At 43.2% G+C, this 24,033-nt stretch overlaps 2 protein-coding genes across 5 annotated transcripts in view; one reads left to right on the top strand and one right to left on the bottom strand.

The window, feature by feature from the left end:
- ATP5PD (ATP synthase peripheral stalk subunit d) overlaps positions 1–8,514 on the bottom strand; it is a 40,477-nt gene extending 31,963 nt beyond the window's left edge. Inside the window, exons 1-6 of one of the 4 annotated variants that reach the window (XM_050921081.1) lie at positions 8,414–8,513; positions 7,387–7,517; positions 6,338–6,434; positions 4,979–5,050; positions 3,660–3,722; positions 3,303–3,510 (exon numbers count right to left, since the gene is read on the bottom strand). In XM_050921081.1, coding sequence (XP_050777038.1) covers positions 3,379–3,510; positions 3,660–3,722; positions 4,979–5,050; positions 6,338–6,434; positions 7,387–7,508 — 486 coding nt within the window. In that variant the 5' untranslated portion in view covers positions 7,509–7,517; positions 8,414–8,513 and the 3' untranslated portion in view covers positions 3,303–3,378. Of the gene's footprint in view, positions 1–3,302; positions 3,511–3,659; positions 3,723–4,978; positions 5,051–6,337; positions 6,435–7,386; positions 7,518–8,069; positions 8,158–8,413 lie in introns of those variants that run through there. The other 3 variants (XM_050921083.1, XM_050921084.1, XM_050921085.1) reach the window with 3 other exon arrangements.
- A 175-nt stretch (positions 8,515–8,689) lies between these two features.
- KCTD2 (potassium channel tetramerization domain containing 2) lies at positions 8,690–22,285 on the top strand. The gene is made up of 6 exons (XM_050921080.1): positions 8,690–9,284; positions 13,037–13,145; positions 13,900–13,991; positions 15,071–15,166; positions 17,240–17,365; positions 18,491–22,285. Exons 1-6 carry the CDS (start codon positions 8,973–8,975, stop codon positions 18,518–18,520), a joined length of 765 nt encoding a protein of 254 aa, XP_050777037.1. The 5' UTR covers positions 8,690–8,972; the 3' UTR covers positions 18,521–22,285.
- Positions 22,286–24,033: the final 1,748 nt, after the last annotated feature.

Here is a 24,033-nt window from a genome sequence, read left to right as displayed (position 1 = left end):
GGACATAGGTTAGGGGTTTGTTATAGTAGTGGATGGGTAGGGTTCTGTGGCCTGCTTTGTGCAGGAGGTCAGACTAGATGATCACATTGGTCCCTTCTGACCTTAAAGTCTATGAGTCTATGAGAGAAGGTCCTCTCATGGATTCGGAACTGATTAAAAGATAGGAAACAAAGGTTAGGAATAAATATTGTCTCTATATAAATCCATAGTACACCTACATCTTGAATACTGCATGAAGATGTAGTCACCCCATCTCAAAAAAAAAAATATATTGGAGTGGGAAGAAGTTCAGAGGAAGGCAACAAAAATGATTAGCGGTATGGAATGGCTTCCATATGGGGAGAGATTAGTAAGACTGGGACTTTTTAACTTGGAAAAGAGACGACTAAGGGGAGATATGATAGACGTCTATAAAACCATGACTGGTGTGGAGAAAGTCAATAAGGAAGTGTTCTTAACTCCTTCCCATAACACAAGAACTAGGGATTACCCAATGAAATGAATAGACAGCAGGCTTAAAACAAGCAAGAGGAAGTATTTTTTCACACAACATACAGTCAATCTGTGGAACTCCTTGCCAGAGGATGTTGTGATGGCCAAGACAATGACACAGTTAAAAAAAAGCTAGATAAGTTAGAAACATAGAATATTAGGTTTGGAAGGGACCTCAGAAGATCATCTAGTCCAACCCCCTGCTCAAAGCAGGACCAATCCCCAGACAGATTTTTACCCCCGTTCCCTAAATGGCCCCCTCAAGAATTAAACTCTCAATCCTGGGTTTAGCAGACCAATGCACAAATCACTGAGCTATCCCTTCCCCCCTGGAGCATAGGTCAGTCAATGGCTAATAGCCAGAATGAGCAGCGATGCTGTCCCTAACCTCCAGACGCTGAGAACAGACAACAGGGGTGGATTGTTTGATGATTACCTGTTCTGTTTATTCCCTCCAATGCACCTGGCATTGGCCACTGTCAGAAGATAGGATACTGGGCTAGATGAACCTTTGGTCTGACCCACTATGGCCGTTCTTATCTTCACAGCTGGAGGCATCAATCTTATCCCATCGAGACCAGCATTAATCCAGGCCAGTCTGTTATTTCATGTTTGTCTTGTTCCCTCCAGATCTCCATGAAGAGACGACCCATTTTATACGTTTTGAACCTTATCTTCCCAACATGTGCTCTCTACTTATTGGATATGGCTATTTTGTTCAGTGCCAGCTCTTATGGGGACAAGATCAGCTTCCAGCTATCACTCATCATTGGAGAGTCTGTGTTAGCTGTGATTCTTAAGGACATCCTTCCCACTTCTTCTGATGACCCACCCATAATAGGTACTTGTCTTTATTGAGTAAAAGTCACTGTATATTAGACATGCACTGGATGTAAGGAAGAGAGCAGAGTACAAATATGGCACCTGTTCAAAGATAGTAAGAAGAGAAACACTAGTCACTGTGGTTGAGCTGTAATACTAGAAGTCCTATTAAGAGCAGTTTCTGAATTTGGGGCACTATATTTCTTCTATTAAGCAGAAGCCCACAGTAGATAGAATTATGGATCTAGAAGAAGTAAGGCAGAGAGTTTATGAACACATACTCTTCATCTCCTTTTGCAGTGATGTTTTTCATAGGTGTCTTTGTCCTAATGATTATGGGTGTATTGGAGACCTGCCTATTAATGCATCTGAAGAAGAAACCCCTACACCCTTTACTCAAGGCTAGAAAACTGCCGAGATGCCGCAAGGAAGCAAGAACATCCGGAAGCCTCCTACACAAACAGGGTTGGTGTTTGGTTACCTATATTTGATACTCCGTAAATAGGATTCTGTCAGCGGGGAACTAATCATATTATCAGGCTTAGAACCCAAGTCCATTGTGTTTCAGGCCACATTTGATCATAAATTCACACACAGTTTAGACACCTACCTCTCAATCTCATGATGATGTATATATTATAAGAATCAAAAGATATAGGCAACATATGTATCCAAAGGAGCTGCACCTGTGTTATTTATGTAGGCGCAGCTGTAAACCCAGCAGCCCAGCCCACCCCCAAGTCCACCAACTCTGGCCAGCCCCATGAGTCCCTTGAGCCAGAACAGTACCTGAGATTTTCTGATAGAAAAATGTGAAGTTTTAATAAAAAAAACTATCAAGCAAATAAAGTCAAGTTTAGCATCATGCACACCTCTGCTCTTGTCCACAATTTCCTCTAATGTATATTTACATTTGGCTGCTGTTCTGCCCATCGTAGGAGATTCGCTGATTGAGATGGCCAGGGGACAAGAGGAGAGCAGGGATTCAAGCCCACTTGGAAAGGGAAACACAGAACCACCCATGCTTACAAGAAGAATGAATGCAGAAGGGCAGCGAACTGGGACCCAGGCAGAGCTACAGGAGTGTAAGTCAGCTCTGCTTGTTCTGGAGAAGGTGCTTTTCTGCAGTCATTTGCTTTTATCACTACTGTTTAGCATCATCATCATTGTACAATGGAGCAGTTAAATGTGGGCTAATTGCCTTTTCAAATACTTGCTTGCCTCAACCTCCTCCCTAACAAGGTTTTCCTGCTTCTTATGCTTGAATTAAGTCATGTACTGCATGTCTGAATAACAGTGCAAGCTCTGCAGGGCAGGAGCTTTGTTCTTGCATGTGCTATGTAAAGCAACGTGTACACCTAGGGCATCCCATCAGCAAATTATTTACTTGAATAAAATACATTAATGGAGCTAGTGTTCCAGCTGACAGGGAATTATTGGAGTATGTATAAGTCATCTTAGCTGTACCTCTCAAAAGTGCTGAACTACACATGGAGATCCGGGGGGAACAAAGCAAACATGAAATAGCACAATGGACTAGATTAGTGCTGGTCTTGATGGGATGAGACAGGCTCCTCCAACTGTGATTGGAGTCCAGGCCACCACTAACCAGGTCCAATGAGCATATCATGGATAGGCTACAGAGAGATGCTTGCGTTTGTAATACAGAAAAAGGCTGAAAGTTAAATTGGGATGGAGATGTGTGGCTGGACTGTTATCTCAGTCACCCAAATAACCTTAGGTTTAACCTGAACAGCAAGAACAGGGAGAGTATTCTGCAAACACTAAACCTTGGCTATCCTGCTTGGAAGACTCAATCCTGTCCTCCTTCAGGAGCTATCCCCACCCTGTAAAGAGTGCAGAGCTTCCAACACCAATTGCTTGCTTATTTCACAGCATTCATCATCCACTTAAAAAAAAAAAAACACAACCAAAAACTCCTAGTGCATTTAATCTTTTAGTTTTGAGATCAAGACGAGACACATTGCTGAAGCCCTGTACAATTACTTTATTTAAAAGATTCTAGAGAATTTGACAGTTACCAGAAACTGCTTTCAGACAGATTTACAGATCTTCAATGGGTTTGTGGGGCCAATATGGATACTTCTCCTTGTCCAGTTTGGTTTCAGGGAAGACCTCATTCAAGTCCTCAAACGTCATCTGATCAAATGGAATCATGGTTCTGAACTTCTCAAGCTTGAAGTGGGTGGAGAGACAAGAAAATGTTAAGTCAGTTGTAAGCAAGAATTCAACGTAAACTAGATGTACAATTAGAAATGAAAACAAAGTTATATTGCAAGCTGCTTTAAGCATGAAATTCACAGGGTAAAACCCATCAACCCTACCTGTTTCTCATACTGGACAATACGGGATTTAGAGGCTTGCACATATTCAGCAGCACTCTTAGCCTGCAAGAGAACAAAGAATTTGGTGAGCACATTAATCCTAGATTGTTTCCTGCAGTGAAGCTGTGACACTCATCCTATTTCAATTTAAAGGGAGTCCCCCTTCTCATCTTACCTCTTCCTTAAAGAGGCACGGACCTTAAAATAGCATCTGCTTTAAATAAAAACAGGTAAAAGTAATATCAAGCCCTATACCTGCCCCTGAGCCTCCTTGCAGCTTGTGGGTTTACAATAACTGTTTTCTAATACAAGTTCTCTCTCCCCTGTTGCTATGTGAGATACAAGAGGGAAATTGATTAAGTGCATAGTCAGTTTAATCATTTCCCCAAAGTGCTTTCAAAAGCACAAAAAAAAAAAACTGAATAGATTATTTTTTTACTACAACAGAAAGAAGTTAGTTATCTTAGGTGTTAGTTGTAACAACTGCTAAGTGATTTTGCCCCCAAAGCCTGGAAAGATAGAGAGAGCTCTGAAGTTACCATTCCCTGCTGCACTGCTCAGTTAGGAAGTGGATTCAACTCCTTTTTTGAAGAGATTGAAGGGAGAGTCTGAAGTCAGGTAAATTCTGTAAGCCATAGGCTTCAGCCTCTGCAGCTAAGTGTTACAAAAATGTCAAGCCGCTTTGTTCAAACTTGTTTGGAACAGCGGATTTACAAGACTTTAGTGATCTAGAAGTTTTTAGGGAGACACATTCTGTAACAGGAAGCCACAACGAGCTCTTGAGGCCGATAAATTCTCTGGCTAAAGACAACATCAATGACCTGAGCACAACCCGTGGAGTTTATGTTACACCCACCCTCCTCTTTCACACAGAGGAGGAATCCATAGAATAGAAGTTCCACTATGCAATGCTCCATCTTGACCTCCTGCAGTCTCCAAGAACGCCAACTCCACATTAAAAAGGAGTCAGGCCTATTTTATGCAACATCGGTGCATCCTCTGGGCTGCTGACAAGATACCAATATGCTCCTCAGTTGATCAGAGTTCGCTTGCCTTTGTTTTGCATGAATTAAGTTTATTACACCAGAAGAACAAGCAGAACTGCAATCCAGTCCCAGACTCTAAATCCCCAAGTGTGGTCCTGTATAGGTAGAGAGAACTATTCTTGCTCAAAAGCTGCCTATATGCACAAACCCAGACTTGCAGCTCCTGTACCTCAGCACAGTTACCCACCAGCAGACTCCAAGTCAGAATTATTCTATACCTCTTCAAAGATCAAAGAGAAACTGTGTGGCAGGAAAGAGTTTTTAAATACTTACAGCTTCCTGTTCCTGGACATTTATCTTGCCTGTTTGTGTGTCCACAGGCTCAGGAACCTTTAGTGCATTGTACTGTAAATTCAAAAGAAATAAATTCTAAATGTGTTGCCTCTCAATTCCATTAAAAGCCCTGCATGCTCCTAGAGCAAATATTTCCCCAATAGGCAGACTAGTGCTCTTTGGTCTCCCTAAAAACACTCTCGGACCCTTCCAAGCGAATCGGCTTCCTGCAGTAGGTCACCAATCAAGTCAACTTGACGCCAGCTTCACAAATAGCATTGGTTGGTTCTCATATGCACACAACATACTCAGCACTACTGTCACCAGGATGTTCGTAGTCTTGTACAGAGCCAAAACATGCTGTATGGAAGCATTAACAACAACCTAATGTCAAAGGGTTACTATCTTGTCCCACAAAGCGAGTCAAGTTATACAGATGAAAAATTGGATGACCTGAATTCCTCCAAAGGTCAGTGGGTCCTTGTGGACTGAGCACAGGGCCAGGAGCCAAGAACTGCTACATTCTAATTCCAGCTCGGACACCAACCCCCTATGTGATCTTGGGCAAATCACTGGTTATTTGCCCAATGCCCATTTATTTAAAAAAAAGGTTAACATACACTTTATGGGATTAGTCTTATTACCACACCACCTCGGGCTGTTAACAGTGCTTTTTGTTTCCTGCCCTTCAGTGGCAAGGGTTGAAGGGATGCTTGGACTGTCTCTCCCCAGAAAACACAGAGTTCTTTCTTAAGCCATCACACCTCATTCAGTAGTTTATTTGCAAAATTTTACTCCAGTAGGCTTCTGGACCAGTTCCTTGGCTACAGCCAAGGAGAACACAGCACAGCTCAGAATGTGATAGAGGTGTACAAAAGTGGCCTTTTCACTCCTGATACTAGACCAGCTGCATGCAGGCAAGTATCAGGGCGTACATCACGCCACTCTAAATTATGCAGACTACTAAAAGTCTCAAGAGGCTTATACGGCAGTTGGGAATCAGCAGAGAATAGGAAAGCTCTAACCATACACTCTTATCCTCAGGCTATACACCTACAGCCAGGAAAACCTATGCAGCCTGTAAAAGAAAAAGCATTAGCTTTATGCCACTGGAGGATTCCCCCTCCTCTAAAATGACCCTTTCTGTTTTTAGTTATGCCATCTTTTGGGCCACTTTGTGCTAGCAGTGTGATGCAAAGCAGCTGCACACCACAGCACAGGATCTAGGCCAAAACCTCCTAATAATCTCACCTAGCAGGCTGCTAGAGGAAAAGTTCACAGTTCTGTGCATCAGATATGAGCAGCCTCCACTTGGATTTCAAAACAGCAGCAACATCTAATTGAGGATGAGAATCTCACCTTCTTTTCAAACTCATCCACCATGCCAGCCTTAGCAACTGCAGTCTTGTAATAAACCCAGTCAATAGCTGGGGGCTTCTCAGGCAAGGAGGTCAACCTGTACAGGTGGAGTAGAACAGCTGATAGAACAACTCCCAGTAATTTTAGAGAGCTACCTGTTTCACATCAGGCAACTGTGCAGTATCCATTGCTCCGCCCATCATCAGGCCCCAGAGTAGCAACTACACTAATTTTAGTTGCCAATATTTTCACTCACCATTAAGACAGAAAGGGCAATAAAGCAGCCACACAAAATTCTACATTCCTACTTTTTTTTTTTTTTTTTTTGGGGGGGGGGGAGTGGATGGACAAGTTTTCTCATTTTTTTTCATCATGAACAGTGGTAGGAGCCAGCAAGGAGAGTTTGCGAATGGGGCGGGTAGTTTTCATTACAGTTTTGCAAGGCTGACAAAGGATTAAAAAAAAAAAAAGAGATAATAAGCAATGGTATTTTAGCTGTATCTACACTAGATAACCTGTGCTAGCACAGCCCCCAGTGTAGACACAATGTACACAAACAAAACAAGGTTTTGGTCCAGCGCAGGAACACCACCTCCGCCAGCGATGCCAGCAATGCTGACAAAAGGCATCTTCTGTCAGCATAGCTGTATCTACATTGAGGGTTTTGTCAGCCTAACTATGTCACTGGGGGGTATATATTTTTCTCACACCTGATCGACATAGCAATGCAGGTATAAATTTTAAGTGAAGGCCAAATCTTAGCTGCATATGAAACCTCCCCCAGGACTCCCTCTAACATTATAGCTACTGTAGCACCATGGAGAAGATCAAGAAAGAACAAAATTTGGCTGTTAAAGTCTGCTTTTAAAAAAAAAAAAAAAAGCACGAAGAATTAAGACTTCCTTTAACATCTTTATGGCAGGTGCACAGTTATGAAAATGGCACTTCAAACTATTTTTACATTGGTTTACACATGGACTGCCAGTGCTGAATTGCTAATGCCACCGTCTTCTCACCAGAGCAACCTTTTCACACTGAAATATACTCACTTGGCTGAAAGGGCATCGCTGCGTGTTTTCAGGGCATTAAACATAGCTCTCTGATTGGGAGGCACTCTCTCTGCAAATGCCATCCAGTCAATCGCTTTCAGAGCGGCTCTGCGACCTGCCATTTTTGTGTTCTAGAAAAATTGAAGAGCAGAGAAACTTAAATTTGAAGAGAGATATAGAAGAACAGGTAAGTTTATCATCAATGTAAAAGTCTGGGCATTTTATCAACTGAAACATCACTTCAGCTCTCTCTCTGCTGCTATTTTACTCATTCTATTGATTCCCACCAAGAGTAATGCTCATAACAACACTTCACATTTCTTATGTTACTGAGAAGAGAGAAGCACTTTACAAGCAATAATTGAGCACCACAATACTTCGCTTAGCTACATGAGATATACAGAGCTCATTTCAACAGGACTCAAATGCATTCATCCCTGGGGTGGAACATGGCAACACACAGCAACACTATCGAACTGTTTAAGACAAAGTCAAGGTTACTCCACCCAGTTACTGGAATTATAACCACCAATGTGTAGTTACTTAGCCACAGCCAGGCTCCGGATATCACCCTGCTCTTGCTGTGGGAACTCTGATTGTTATCACTACATTGAGTTAACAGAATTATCATACAGCTCGAGGGCTGGAAGGGGCCACGACAGACCAGTCCAGCCCCCTCTCACCTGAAAGGCGGCACCACAAAGCCACCACTAGCGCCAAGCGGGGACATCATCGCAGGTTTGACTCGGGGAAGAGAGTGCTCCTCGACTCACCCCCGCCCCTGCAGGCACGAGTCCCTCATAACCCGGCACAGCTCGGGGGAGGTGACGGGATCCGAGCGCCGGCTGCGAGGAGGATACAGCCCCCTCCCCCACCTGCTAGCGGACTTTAGGGACCCCGCGCGCCTCACCGCTCCCCTCCCCGGCCAAGGCCAGCCAGAGACATCGCCCTGCTGTGAGAGTCCCCCTACCCCAGACACACAGCCCCGCCCGCGCCGGGGTCTCCAACCCACCCGGGTTGGGCTCACCTTCAGCGACCGCCGCCACCCTCCAGCTAATCACCCTCCGGAAACCCGGCCCTACGCCAACCAATCATAGCCCAGTGCCCCCGGAAGGACTCAATCGCACTCTCCGCCCACCCGTTAGACAACCCGGAAGTGATTCTAGACGGCTCTTTTAACACCAATGCAATTTCCAAAAATCTTCCCCTCCCTTTTACTCTTCATTTAAAACACCAGCCTCCAAAATTCCGAGTTTTCCAGGGGCATGTCCCCTACTCACTTCCGGTTGCTCCGGAAGTAATATTCCGCTCTTCCTCGGGGGTTGCCTATTATATTGAATTCCTGTGTTTTTTTTTACCGTCTTGCGCCTAGGGCTTCCCCCCTTAACTCAGATTAGCCGTTGAGTTGTGTGCGTCACGTGAGGAATTTGGTGACTGGGAGGTCGGTGGTGACCCGGAAGTTAAGTCCGGCTCTTCCTGGGAGGAGGGGGACAGTGGTGAGGGAAGCAATGGCTGTTGGGTGCCGGACTCAGCTCTCTCCCCAGCGCTGAGCGAGGGTGGCCGCCCCCACGAAGTGACGGTCCAGAATGGCGGAGCTGATGGCGGCGGGGGATGGACCGCCCCGGGGCCGTACGCCCAGCCCGGTGCTGGGGGGCATCTCGGTTCCTCCCGGGCCACCGAGCCCCCGCCTGGCCGGGCCTGCCTGTTCCGGAGGGGGGCTGTCCCCTCGTAGCTCCGAGCCGCCCGTCCCGGACAGGCCTGGCTCCGGTTCCAAGTGGGTCCGGCTCAATGTGGGCGGCACATACTTCGTGAGCACCCGGCAGACCCTGTGTCGGGAGCCCAAGTCCTTCCTGTGCCGCCTCTGCTGCCAGGACGGGCCCGAGCTGAGCTCGGACAAGGTATGGGGCTGTGCGGGGCGGGCAACGGGCCCTGTAGAAACCGCCGACGCCGTGCAAACTCCTATGGAGACCACAGTCCCGATCGCACCCTCACGGAAACTTCATCCCTTCCCCCCGCACCGACTAACCTGCCCCCTGCTAGAGATACAAAAAGGTCAGTGCCCCCCCCCCCAGGCAATAGCAGGACTGCAGCGTCCACATATATACAAAACCCACTTAACCCGTGTGAGTCATAACCACCATCCCAAAATAGCCGGAGGCAGTGTGTCCCTTCAGCCTCTAACGCCCCCTCCATTTACAGCAGGCTCCTCTCACACACGCACCAATCTAGGCTTTGTGCTACTTCTGCTGGTAGGAGGGGACCGAGTTCTGATCAGACAACTTGAGGGGGTTGAAGTTGGGGGCATTCATTCATCCAGCATGAACACCAACCATACCCCTCTCATCCAGATCATCTGCTGTGAGTATAAATCTTTCCTCTGTTACATAAGAATATAAGAATGGCCATACCGGGTCAGACCAAAGGTCCATCTAGCCCAGTATCTGTCTACTGACAGTGGCCAATGCCAGGTGCCTCGGAGGGAGTGAACCCAACAGGCAGTGATCAAGTGATCTCTCTCCTGCCATCCATCTCCATCCTCTGAGAAACAGAGGCTAGGGACACCATTCCTTACCCATCCTGGCTAATAGCCATTTATGGACTTAACCACCATGAATTTATCCAGTTCTTTTTTAAATGCTGTTATGGTCTTAGCCTTCACAACCTCCTCTGGTAAGGAGTTCCACAAGTTGACTGAGCGCTGCATGAAGAAGAATTTCCTTTTGTTTTAAATCTGCTGCCTATTAATGTCATTTGGTGACTCCTAGATCTTGTATTATGGGACTAAAAAATAACTTTTCCTTATCCACTTTCTCCACATCACTCCTGATTTTATATATCTCTATCATATCCCCCCTTAGTCTCCTCTTTTCCAAGCTGAAGAGTCCTAGCCTCTTTAATATTTCCTCGTATGGGACCCTCTCCAAACCCCTAATCATTTTAGTTGCCCTTTTCTGAACCTTTTCTAGTGCCAGTATATCTTTTCTGAGGTGAGGAGACCACATCTGTACACAGTATTCAAGATGTGGGCGTACCATGGATTTATAGAAGGGCAATAATATATTCTCAGTCTTATTCTCTATCCCCTTTTTAATGATTCCTAACATCCTGTTTGCTTTTTTGACCGCCTCTGCACATCTCCTGTCATAAATGGAGCTAGACATAGACACAACCTATTACCCTTCCCCATACTCTTCCACTACAGCTCTACCCACATCACAACACTATCAGCTTTTTGTTTCCCACACCCACGTATACTCAGCACGGATAAGTATCACATGCCCCCACATCCTTTAGGCTGCACCTAAACAATGACTTATTTATGAGGACTAATGAGTTTGGGGAAGTCCTCATCAACTATAAAACACTTGTCTGTTCTCTAGATTTAAGTATTTAGTAACTTTTCTCAGCCTAGGAATATATTTGTCATTTCTCCTTTTCTTTATATTCTTCTGTGGCTTGCTTTAATACTTACTAAGTATATTAGTATAGGCTATTTACTTTGATTTGTGGCTTTGAAAACTCAGATTTCAACCTCCTACCCGTACTGGGTAATTCACAAATAAATCAACTGTAACTGCAATCTTTTTCTATAATATTCCTTATATAATATTCTTTATATAATTATCACAAAACACAACAGAGAGATTAGATACATAATTAAATAAACACTCCTTCTTCCAACTACAAGATTAATCAGGAGTTAAAATTCCTGCCTGTCAAATAATTTGTTTATTAAGGTATATATAATAGCTCCCATTATCTTAGTATGTCAGTACAGAGTAAGAAGGGGCTTCAGGGGGGGATTCTTTATTCTGCTGTAAATCAGACTGCCCCAATCTCAGTAGCACCAAATTTACTCAATGAACAAAATAAGCTGAATCATATATATGGTGTTTAAAACAGCACTTTGACCTACTTGTAATGATCATGAATGTTCCTGTATCAAAGTGTATTTCTAAAAGGTCTGTGTTGTTCCGTGTCAACACATTAAACTTGGTTCATAGAGTATCAGGGTTGGAAGGGACCTCAGGAGGCTATCTAGTCCAACCCCCTGCTTAAAGCAGGACCAATCCCCAACTAAATCATATGTGGGAAATAAATGTTTTCTTACACTTTTTAATTATTGATAAATTTACAATTTTGTGCACTGTGAAAGGCCCTACATAGATCTAACTTGTTATTGCAATGTTGATTTTAAGAAGTGGAAAAATAAGGATCTGCTTTAAGTGTCTGATGCATAGTTTGGAAATCAATGTGTTGTCTAGAGGAGATGCAAACCATTAATAATTTGCAGTGAGGCCTGGGTTGCATGTGTCTTTTTTTCTTTAATTCCTCAGAAGCATTATTTTGTTTTTTGATTGAACAAGTCACAGAAACAAAAAGCAGACTGACCTAAAAAGACTGCAGTTTTTGTGGGAGCAATAATGTTTGTCCCTGTTGTCACAGTGCTGAGTGAGTGCTAAGGTGACCTATATTTTTATTTATTTTGATTTATAGGAAAAAGCATTTGTCCCTTAAGGTGCCTAGGTTTCACGTCTGCCTGCATGGATCCAGTTATAGGATTTGAGGATTAGTTCATAAACAGCCAAAAATATTTTTAAAATTTCAATATTAATAAATGTTAGAACCACCAAGACAAACAGTTACCTTATTGTAACCCTCCCCCCAACCCTACTAATTGTGTATTGCTTCCATTATCACATTATGTCTAAATATTGGGCCCATTCCAGCAAATCCTCATAAGAGTAGGCCCCATTGACTCCCTTGAAATATAGTTCGCAAGATTATGTTCTAAAGTTGTAATATATTCAGGTCACAGACTACCTTATTTGTCTGTAAAATACTGTAGAAATGATATTAATTTTAAACCTCATCAGTAGCATTTGGTGCTTTAGGAGCAGATATTTGTGCCAGTAGTCGCATTTAAGAGATGAATTGGTACATACAGACATGCTGAATCCAGCATGGTATATAAAGATAGAGATTTGAAATAAAGATTAACAAGGACTGTATCTATGGAAACGTGATTGAGAGAGAGAAATGAGTAAAATGTGAAATGTGTATCTTGAGTGATAAGCTGAAATTTGGACTATGTGCAAGGAAGTTTTGTTCTAAAGATGGATTTTATGGAACAAGAGGTATCTCAGAGTAGTTAAATTTTAGAGCTGATGCTAATTTGCATCGTCGAGATTGGCCTTAGTGTAATTTTCAGATAAATAAGAAGGAGTTTAGGAGTTAGCATAAGGTTTAGAGATTGGCATTTACATATAAACAGAAGATTTTTAAACAAAATTTGGAGTTGCCTCTTCTTTTTACATGAAAGAGAGCCCAATTCCTGTGATCAGGATGATTTATTTCATGCTATTACTCCCACATACCAACTTTTCTGGTGCACTTTAACCATCCTTTTAACAGGTACTCCTGCTGGATCAGAAGTTGCAGAAAGAAAATTAGTGTAAACAGGCTCACTTGCCATACACTCCCCAACCCAAATACTACTCAACATCGCAAACATGGGCCTGTCTACGCTACAGAAATTTTGCAAAGTTTTCTCATCATTGCTAACACCAATACAGCTTCAACGGGGTTAGTAATTTTAGAGTCCCCATGAAAGGGGGCATCTAGCTTGACTCCCATGTGTGTTTCACAGGATGAGACAGGGGCATATCTCATCGACAGGGATCCCACTTATTTTGGTCCGATCCTGAACTACCTCCGACATGGAAAACTCATAATAAACAAGGAGCTGGCAGAAGAAGGTAAGGAAAATTTATTGCAGAGGAAACAGCTGTAAATGCCCCATTGGCACGGTTTGACTTGCCAGTCATTACTTAGAGTTAGTCTGGGTGTGGAGGCTTCCTAATGCATTAGCATGGTGCCTTGTGTGTAAGCTCCATTTTGCAATAATACTGTGTTTTCTTTTAGATTCCCACAAAGGACGCTCATGAATAATATGAAGCAGATATATACTGGAAGCAGAGACCTCTAGATCATAATGCAGGCTATCCTTGCTATGCTCAACTCATTGGCTTTGAACAGCAAATTGTAGTTTTTTAGAGAGGGGAGAGAGAATGATCTTTCCTGTTCTCTTTTAAAAAACTGCAGTCCTGTATATCCAGAGACGTAAATGGCTTTTTTGTAATATGCTGAGATGATGAAACAGATTGATCTGAGATGGCTAAACCTATTTTGCCAAAATCCTCCAATAAAAGAGCAGTATTTCCCTATTACAGCCTGGTGGGTTTCTATAATCCTAGAGAAGGGGGAGTATGCTTCTGTTAGATGATGTATGCTTTCACATAAGGAGGCTATGACCATCTGAGCAGAGGATTTTCTTCCAGACTCAGGTCATACCACTATCCATTCTGCATCCATTTATTGTACCACATACAGGCTAGATTGCAAATATAAAAGCTAACTACAAATTGATACCATGCACTTTTGATAAAATTGTGCTTATTCTGTTTTCTATTGACTAACAGAATTTCTTCCTCTGCTTTTGGATTTTTGTAGGGGTACTGGAAGAAGCTGAGTTTTACAATATTGCATCCCTGGTGCGTCTGGTGAAGGAGCGGATACGGGACAATGAGAACAGAACCTCTCAAGTAATGCATGTTAAAACTTAAGTAGAAAAACTCAGTCATCAGGATTCAGTCATTAATAAAAATGTGACAGAGGGACAGTGCGCTGCAGGGGGAGACACAGGACAGCATACTTGGTGTCTAGTCTCTCAAGTAGTTGGGTGTCCCTACTTTCTGATTGATCCGACATATGATTGAGAGTGCGCATCCTTCATGGCTACTGGCAAGGGCTCTCAAATCTACTCTGATATTTGCAGGTAGAGGTTAGGAGCAATTGAATAGAAGGGGGCTGAAAATGAGGACTCAAGGCAATAGATGGGACTTTGAGTTCCAAAAAGCAGATTAGCTAGCTGACCTACTAAAAGATCTTATGAGTACATGGGCCATGCATCCCATTTAGAAAATGGAGGTTGCTTTAATATGTTTTACTAAATTTGCAATTAATAAAAGTGCAGTGATACTATTTTGGCAGAAAACGTTAGGTTGCATAAACAGTTTGGGTGAGTGCCCAGTGTAGTGTATTTCCCTTTCCTTGGTGTGCGACGTTATCAGAATTGTGGGTCGCTCTTTCCCTATAGTCAACCCTAAGAAAGGGAACTTGGGTGATTTTCTCTCATTATATTTACAAAATCAGATCTACGGATATGCTTTTCTTGTCCTTCCCAGACAATTTTAATATTTCCATCAAATATAAGCCTTCTCAGACCAGCATCTTCTCTCAGTATTTCTTTACTGCAATTCTTTTTGCTGCTGCTGAACTGTTTTTAATTTGTAGAATCAATACTAGACGAGTAAAATTTTCAAAAACACACCTGGAGGACTTGGGCTCCTGTCATGTACATGTTTTTGATAGTGTCACCTCAAAATCCTCACGACCCTCAGCAAGCAAAAAAAAACTATATCATGTAGACTAGCTTGGGAAAGTCTATGCAACTCAGACTTCCTCTTTTATAATCCTCAAGGCACAAAATAGATCAGGTTTCCCTACAAGAAGACACTAAAGCCTCAGCTGTATTTCTTTGTCTGAAAACAAACACCGCTAAGCCAACTCCCTCTCCTGATTTTAAAATTCCTGCTTTGCTTTTTTCCCCTTGGTGCTTTAGGGACCTGTGAAACATGTGTACAGAGTTCTGCAGTGCCAAGAGGAAGAGCTCACACAGATGGTGTCCACTATGTCTGATGGATGGAAATTTGAACAGGTACTGTTGCCAATGATTGCCATTCCTATATCCAAAGAAAGAGATTCCCCCTGTGGGAACAGCATATGGAATGAGTTTAGATTCTGTTTAACTACCCCTCTCACGACTCCTTCCTGCTGGCGGCGGGGAGTCTGTATCCAGAATCAGTCCACTTTATATGGAATAACTGGCAGGGGAACAACGGTAGCTTACTGAACCCATAACCAGAAATAATATTTCCTTGAGATCTTTTGAATCCTTATCGGACTCTTGAGAAATTCTTCTCTCCTCCCACTTTTTCCTGGCCCCACTGTGGAGCTTTTATCCAAGGAGAATGAATGAGATCCAGAAGAAGTGAAGACTACTTTCTTCAGAGCCCAGCAGCACAACCCCTTCACAGAGAAGTGTTGTGACATGAGAAATACCTTGCCCTGCAAATGCAAAACATGCTGCATTTACAACACAAGTTCCCTGGCCATGTTTCAAGGGAGTTGCCGAGGGCATAAATCAGCCCCAACTTTGGTATCAGAAGTCACAAACTGTTCTCTTGTGTGGATATACAAAGAACTTAAGCCCTCATGACAGTTCCTGAACTGTGACAGAGATAGATCTGCAATATCTGTTTGCAATGAAATACGACGACACCAAATGGCTCATAGGACTAATAGGACAGAGCCTTCACTTCTAGATCTATTCAAATCCAGCCCAGTTTAGTAGTGACAAAAAGCTGTGACTGTCTGCTAGCTGTGCAGTCACCAATGTGAAATCAATGTGATGGTTCAGTGGCCATTTTCCAACAGACAAGTGTCCATATCGCATTTGGCACTATTTACTCTTTGTTAGCAGTCTTAACACAGACACCAAGGATTGACCAGGATGAGGAGTTCAATTCCCGTTATCCTGACAGGTTCTCTCTATGGCTATATCTATGCTATGAGCTAAGGATGCGATTTCTCGGCTCATGTACGCATACTTCACTAGCTCAATGAGAGCTAGTGTGAGTATAAATAGCAGTGTAGCTGAGGGAGGGCAGATAGCCACTAAATATCTTTCCTAATTAACATGGATTCTGTGTATCCACAGTGACTTGTGGTCTGAAGTGCAGTTGTTTATGTTCATTATAGTTTAGACAGTCAAGTGGTAAAATACAAAGGGAAAACACAGTCCATTGACATCCTAAAACCAACTCTTTTGTCCTCAATAGTGAGTCATTGCAACCATTAAAGCTCATTCATTGTACAAGCCATTTCCATTATTATAGCTTGGTTAATCCTCCTTCAGACCCACAGAACAATGGATATGATTATTATACTCAGGGGACAGGGAGCTCCATCTATCCCTTGTTATAAGTGTGAGGTTCTCTTTTCTAAAATCCTTGGGGCAGAACTAGTGTAGCCATTCAAATACACATAAGATTCATACTGTTTTTCTTCAGGATGTAAAATCCGAGACTAGTCTGAAGAGCAGTGCTGAGAAATACAAATTACTGCTATGCTGTTTACTCCAGGCTGTCACTTTAATGTAATAATGATAAAAGAATTGTGCTAGTTTGCCAGGTGTCCTTTAGTTGTTGGAATATACTGCCCTACCTTTGTGACAAAGAAATTGCCTGTCCAGTGTTTCTGCATCAAAAAGTCAGAAGCTGTATTCCTAGAATTTCGTTAAACAGGTGTATCGTCTAGACTGAGTGACTCCTTCTGTAGAGCCCACATTGCCTAGCATATCCAGTCTCTGAAGTATTTGGCTAAGGCTTAACATTTTGTATCACAAAATATGATTAATATTTACAGTGTTTTCATTAATTGGAAAATGCATCACAGCTTTCCATGTTACCCTTTCAGTCATTTTTCCCTGAGTTTAGCCACCACCAGGGGGCTCTGTAGCACTGCCAGTCATGGACCAAGAATATGCTTACTATTTGACAGGAAAGCTTATAACACAAGTTAATATCCCAGAGAGTTTTGTCCTGTTGAAATTTTAATTCTGACTGGGTTCAGCCAGCCACACACAAGGCAATAACAAGGACAGAGCAAAGTCCATTGGCTATTGCTGCATTAATCCTTACATCCTCTCGGTTATTTTCCTGTTCTTCAGCTAATCAGCATTGGATCTTCCTATAACTATGGGAATGAGGACCAGGCAGAATTCCTCTGTGTCGTCTCAAGGGAGCTCAATAACTCTACTAATGGCATTGTCATCGAACCTAGTGAGAAGGCAAAGGTGAGAAGCCTGGTTAAGAGAGTTGTCTTAAATGTCCCTGTACACAGAAAAAAATTCCTCTGTGCTCTAACGATGCCATGAGGTTGATGATAGTAATTCCTTGCACATGCTTATTCTCTTCCACTCTTCCCTCCAACCCCACTTCCTCCAGTGAGATTTGCAGTTTTACTAGATGACATTACAGCAAATATATCCAGATCCAAAGCTCTTCGTACATTTCACATTGAGCCATAGATATATAGGAAAAAAGATGCACTTTTTTTTTAAAAAAGTGTAAAAAGGAGGGAAGAAAGGGTTAGCACAACTAGGAAGATTGAAACCGATCACATTTCCTAGCTGACAGCCATTGCAGGGAGTGAAGGAGGTTGGTTGGTTGTTTTCCTTTGATCAGCCTTTGATCAGGGTCTGAAAAATATGAAACTATCCTTCTGAATTTCCTGCGTGCAGCTGACCCGTCTCTAGAAGAGGCTTTATCATCTCTTATCTCCAGTTTCTCTTAAGGATCTGAGGGAGGCTCATAGGTTTTAATGGTCTTGAGTACAGAACTTGGAACTAGGGACTCCACTCCTAGCTCTGCCATACACGCCGCTGTGTGTGGCCTTGGGCAGGTCATTTAAAATCTGTGCTTCCATTTTCCCAGCTGTAAAATGGTTATAATGCTTACCTCACAGAGGTGACTAGGATTAGCATCTTAACATTTGTGAAGTACAATATATACTTTTTTAAAATCCTTCTACAGTTCATGCTGCTGAATCTGAGTGGGTGAGGTATCTGGGTAGAAAAATGGAAAGAATTGTATTATGGACCAAGACTATGCATCTTTAAACATGCAGAGATCACAGCCTCAAATCATAAAAGATTTTGTCAAGATGCAGCAGAATGTTATGCCTTGCAGTGACCAAAAGCCAAGTGTTTTTAGCACAGGCCTGTCTTTTCCAAGGAAATAAGTCATTCATAAGAGTTATGTAAAAACCAGCGGCCACTCCTGATGATTCTTTGTACATTTCCCTCCTCCATCAATTTTTCCTTCCCCTACTGACACAAATAGCATTTTCCGAAACATGAGAACTAATATCCAAATTTGTCCAAGTTCAGCCTTTATTATACCAGTCCTTCTCTTTTCAGATTCTTCAGGAGCGAGGATCCAGGATGTGATCCACGTGTCTGGTTCTGTTATACTTCAAGATGTCAAAAGGGCAATCTAGCTGGGCAGAGCGTTTCTTCGCAGTTCAGCCTTGCTCTTGTACAGTAACCGAGCTAATGCAAAGCAAAGCTGAGCCTGTCCTGCCAACAGAGAATAATTCTGGTCAAAACCAAAGGCTTCCCCCTAATCCCAGGAAACAAAGGAAAGAAGAGACTCTTCCAATCGGATAGTCCCTTTTTCAAATGTTTGTTTTTGTTTTCTTGGCCGGCGCTGTATTGAATTTTTCCAACACTGGCTGGGCCGGATTCCCAGTCAGAGCCTTTGGGAGGGTTGCTCAGGTCCATGAGCCCATGTAGTCAGCCCAGCCTCCAGTGGGATGGAGTAGGTGAAAGAGGATTTGTATTAGAGCTGTGCCATTTTGTGTGCCCAGGTTTATCAAGTAGAGATACCCTGCAGCGTTCCTCCCCACCAGTTGGCCCCACACAAATCAGATGAAGAGGGTTTAGAAGTGAGTAACAAAAACAAGAACTGTCTTTTTTTTATACTGAAACTTTTTTCATTCTTGCTTTATATTTGGTACTTGTCAGGTTCCTGAGAGCTGAGTTAGATACAAAATAATCCTAGTGGGGAGAGCAGTTGTGTTTCTGTCTAATGTGGGCCTTGGGAGGGGTCTACTGCTGGCACTATTATATATGGGCTCTTGGCATATCCCAAAGCCCATTGCTCTTCATGCATTTTTTAAAAATCTATATTGGCCCATGCTAGTGAGAGAGTAAATGGTTCTGTCCTTTATTCTCTCCAGGTTGGATGAAAGTGGTGACAGGGATCCTGTCCCACTTCCCCTCCAGTCCCTTGCCACAGCTTTATCTTAGCCTGGCATGATGTTATTTGATTTACCCAGGTTAGGGACTTGTTGCTGCCACGTTCAGCTTTGCCTTGTTTGTCTCCAGCAGCATGGACTCCCTTGATCTCCTGCTGTCTTCTCCCAGCAGGAGGAGTTAGGGGAGGCTTTATTTTGTACTGTAGCAAGCAGGTAGGTTTTTTTAAATCCATCGGATAGTTTGGGGAGGAGAGCCCCTATTTACATATGGCAATTCCACATCTGCAGCCTGCTCATTACCCTGCCTTCAGTAGGTCAGCCTGAAGTACCAAGGGGCATTGCAGAGACTTTGCAGGGGGCTTGATGAAAGTTGCCAAAGTGTTGTAATGTTTCTTGTCCAAAGTGACGTGTCTACTTTTGTGACTTTTTTTGGAATGCCTTGAATGGACGTGCAAATGTTCGTTTGTGCCTCTCTCTTTAATTCTAATCTTAGCCAAACTGGACTCACTGGTCCCTTCAATGAATCGGTGCCATCCCTAAGCAATGACATGTCCCTACTATCTGGTAAATGGAATTTCGTAGGAGTTTGCTGCATGTTTTTCCCGTTGTCCTGGCTTTGTCCTTTGTAGCCCAGTGCTCTGGCACCTGGGCTTTTGAGTTGAGTCCCAAACTGCCGTTGAACCAAAGTTCCAGGTACATTGGAATTCACTGGCATTGGCAAGGCCAGAGTGAACGGTCCTGGAGTAGGCCATGAGCACAGAATTCCTTGTTTGAATTGATGAGTGTGGGATTCTCCCTGAAGGAATTGGGCTCACTGTGGTCTTGTCAGTGTTTTGTGCACGGGGAAGTTCCCCATCCTGTCTCCTTGTTGACTTGGGGCAGAGGGCTGTGACCAGTGGTTTCTGTGGATATGGATAACCTTTTCAGTGAACAAGGTGCAGTAAAGAAGTTCAGAGGGATACCCCACACACACACACTCTCCAGTCCAGCTTTTCCCCCACGCTGCTGTCAGCATACCTCCTCCAGTGGGGTCTTCGCCTCTTTCTCAGGAAGGAAGGTTGATTATCTGTAGTAGCTAGTCTTGGTAACAGACTGTGCCAAATGTCTGAACTCATTGTGTCAGTTTTGGGCTGCTGAAATTCAGTTGGTGTGGCACCATACTCAATCCAGCTTTCCTAGCCCCCAATTTTCCCTGTCTGTCATGTGATGAAATGGTGTGGGTGTGCTTGGACTGGATGCCTTGGCTGGGCCCAAATAACACTGTGATGTGTACATATAGCTCTTATCTATGGGTATCTTGTAGACCCAGCCATTGTCAGTTTGTGGTCACAACTGAGAAATTAAAAAATGCATATGCAGTTTAGCAGCATAAAAGCCACATATCACACTAGCCTTCACACCACCATCTATCTTTTCCCCCTAGGAAGAAAGGGAAGTTGGGAATTAGTCAAGAAAGATCAGACTAACAACAACAGGAGTCAGAGTAACAGCCATGTTAGTCTGTATCCGCAAAAAGAAGAGGAGTACTAGTCTCTAAGGTGCCACAATTACTCCTGTTCTAATAACAGGAGTAACTTTGCTGCCCTGTCAGACTCAGTCAATACAAGCCTAACTGACTTGCTTTTCAAGCTGGCGGGCACAAAGCAGTGCTAGGTTTGCTTGGAGGGCGATGTTTTAATCCAGTACAATTTGAGTTGACAGAATGATACCTCATTGCTTTTTTTGGGTCATCAAAAACACCATGCCTCATGAAGCCCGTTTGAGGAGTGCCTGCTGTCAGAATCAGTTTGAAAAATACTACCGCCCTACCTTCTCCACACCAGAGGGAACGGCTCCAGTAAAACAAACAAGAAGAACCTGGTAGTTACAACAGGCAGAGACCAGTTGAGTGTGTCCTGTATAAATTGCAATGGATTGAACATTTCTGCCAGATACCTGGGGAACAGACTATAAACGTTAAATCCTATTCTCTCCCTAACTTCCTCCTCCAGTGAGAATTGTTAGAGCTTGTCAGTGGATTTAATGCCCCACTGGAACCTAATTGCCTTTTCTTCTTCTTAAAATCCAATAGAATAAGTGATCTAGAAAATGATTCCTGTCATTTGCATCCTCACTGGATCTCAAGTTCTTTGGTGATAAGAAGGGACTGTTGTAGTCTTCTGGAAGGCTATGGACTCCTGTAGGTACAAAGACTTGCAATCCATCAAGAGCAGGATGCTTTCCTAGATCACCTAGCTGGGAGTTTCTCCTCTTTACTGACTGTGATAGGTCACCTTTAGCCCTGTGAAAGTCTGAAGAACTGGTCTCGCTTGGCTTCCGCATTCCATACGAGTTGCATCACTGCATGGCTGGAGAAGGGGCTTTTTGTTCCATTTCGTTTAGCTCAGTCGCAACTATTTCCTCAAACTAAAACAGGGGGAGGGGTGTCACATCAAATCAGTCCTGTTGACCCTAGAGGGCAGTATATTTTGGTGAGTGGGAGCAGGGAAGCAGTGGTAGGAGGTCTGATAGATAGCTGTGGGGTTTTGAATCTCTTGGGAAGGTTCACTTTAAAGCATTAGCACTGGGAACTGATAGCAAGTTTTATATAAATTTCCCAGTGGCCTAAATTGTTCCATTATGGGGAGACTGGAATTAACCGTCTCTGAAAGTGTCTTTGTTTCTGCACATTTTTAAATCAATCTTCTCAGGGGTGACTGGTCTGAGGGGAAGTGGGGGGGGGGGGCGGGTTAGCCACAGGGGTGGGGGCACAGCTCCTCAGACCTCTGCAGCTTGGCCATGGGCTCCTCCCCCTCAGGTTTTGCCTGCAAACCCAGAGGTTTTGTACAGTTTGTCGTGTCAGTGCCCTTTGCTACTGTTTCTCTTTGTTTATTGAATGTGTTTGAATAATGATTCAGATGCTGTGATTAATTTTTTTTCAATAAAGATTCTGAAATGGGTTGGAAGTTTGAACTAATGTCCTGTGTCCTGCTGCTTTGTTTGTATTGACTTTTCAACTGCGCTGTTGTCTTTTCATATAACTTTTTGAACACCTGTTTTACTCCACTGCCTAACACTTGGGAGGAAGGATGCTTTGGTGTAAACTCACAGTACCCAGCTGTAAAGATTACAGGCGAGTCTCATCTTACACGGGGGTTCCATTCCGTGGTTAATGCGTAAAGTGAAAACCGCGTATAGTCAAAATTACATTGAGTTGAATAGCAGGCAGAATTGCCTGCACTACAGGTACAGTATTAAAATTATTTCTCTCTCTTTTTTTTTTTTTTTGGTTTTTGCCGACCGCATAAAGTTGAAATCACACGTTAAAGGCGCACAAGATGCGACAGACCTGTACAAGGTAAAAAGCATTTGTCCATTGACAAAACCCGCAAACACCACCACGTCTTAGACCTCTGTACATCACAAAGCACAAAAGACAGAACCCCTCTCCCCCCCATGAAGTGGTGATCTGCAAGTGTCCATTTGGAAAGACGTTGTACGGCAGTGTTTAACAGTAAAAATGGTCTTCATTACTTCTAGAAGGTATTTTAAATAATTACATTACCCCAATCATAATGCATCCAGCATTTTCCTTATTTGTCTCTTAAGCAGGATTGATGGATTAGCAGAGATTCAATTTGTTTCCTTTTTACAGGGATTAATTTTCAGAAAGGCTTGGAACACAGATGCACCAACAGATGGACAATTGGATGGAGGAGAGAGCAGAGAAAGAACTAAATAAGTTTTTTTAAAAATTCAGTCTGCCTGTAATAAGCCTGAAAGCCAAGCAATGGTTTGAGCATTGGCCTGCTAAACCCAGGGTTGTGAGTTCAGTCCCTGAGGGGGCCACTTAAGGATCTGGGGAAAAAATCAGTACTTGGTCCTGTTAGTGAAGGCAGGGGGCTGGACTCAATGACCTTTCAGGGTTCCTTCCAGTTCTATGAGATAGGTATATCTCCATATATTAAAAGAAATGTCTAAATTTTGGAGCCAAGCCGTTGCTGCCTCCTACATCTGTTCCTGATGCTGCTCTGGCTCCCTGCTTAGCACAAATACCTCTGCTCTGGTGACAGCCTACCTCCAAGAGCAAGGTCACTATCCCCTTTTTTCCTTTCATGGCTTTTGCTTCAGGAGATCAGCATGTAGCAGTTTGAGGCCATCTTAAAACTTCTGTCTATTGTCATCCTTGTGCTGGGATCTCAAAGTACTAAATGTAAAATAAGCCTCCCATCAGTACCAGGACGGAGAAGTGATTTGCTCAAGATCACGCAGGAAATCAGCAAAGCTGGGAAAAGAAACCAGGGACAAGGAACTGCTAGGCTCCTGCTCTAACCACAAAACTATACTTCTTAAGGTCCATTTCTGAGCATGTGTGTAATCTGCCACCAACTCTGTTCCTTCAGTTGGCAAAGCCTTGACCACAGTAGGGACTCTCCCAGAGTTTGCCTCCACTGGTACATGTTTGGAGCCTTAGTGGGAGGATGACTGCTGGAGTTTTGAACACTTACCTAACTGTCTAATCACCGTAACATTAGCTGCATCTATCAGGTCATCTATGTTGGGATTCTGGTTATGAAGATCTCTTTAAACTAGACATCTTAAATTATTTATTTAGATTATGGTCCAGGACCTGTTGGCAAACTGAACTTAAAAGCTTTTTCCAAGCCCCTGACCTGTCTCAGAAGGTGACAGAGCACAGCTAGCAACAGTTTCAGGTTCAAAATG

Source organism: Gopherus flavomarginatus, chromosome 12 (genome assembly GCF_025201925.1).
Source record: "Gopherus flavomarginatus isolate rGopFla2 chromosome 12, rGopFla2.mat.asm, whole genome shotgun sequence".
NCBI classification, from domain to species: domain Eukaryota; kingdom Metazoa; phylum Chordata; order Testudines; family Testudinidae; genus Gopherus; species Gopherus flavomarginatus.
The sequence above is the reverse complement of the archived record's forward strand: the minus strand, read 5'-3'. Positions and strand labels throughout refer to the sequence as shown.

Coding starts and splice junctions, on each gene's coding strand:
- KCTD2 (XM_050921080.1), top strand. CDS start 8,973: ATGGCGGAGCTGATGGCGGCGGGGGATGGACCGCCCCGGGGCCGTACG. Junction 13,146..13,899: donor CAAGGAGCTGGCAGAAGAAG/GTAAGGAAAATT, acceptor GGATTTTTGTAG/GGGTACTGGAAGAAGCTGAG. Junction 13,992..15,070: donor ATGAGAACAGAACCTCTCAA/GTAATGCATGTT, acceptor TTGGTGCTTTAG/GGACCTGTGAAACATGTGTA.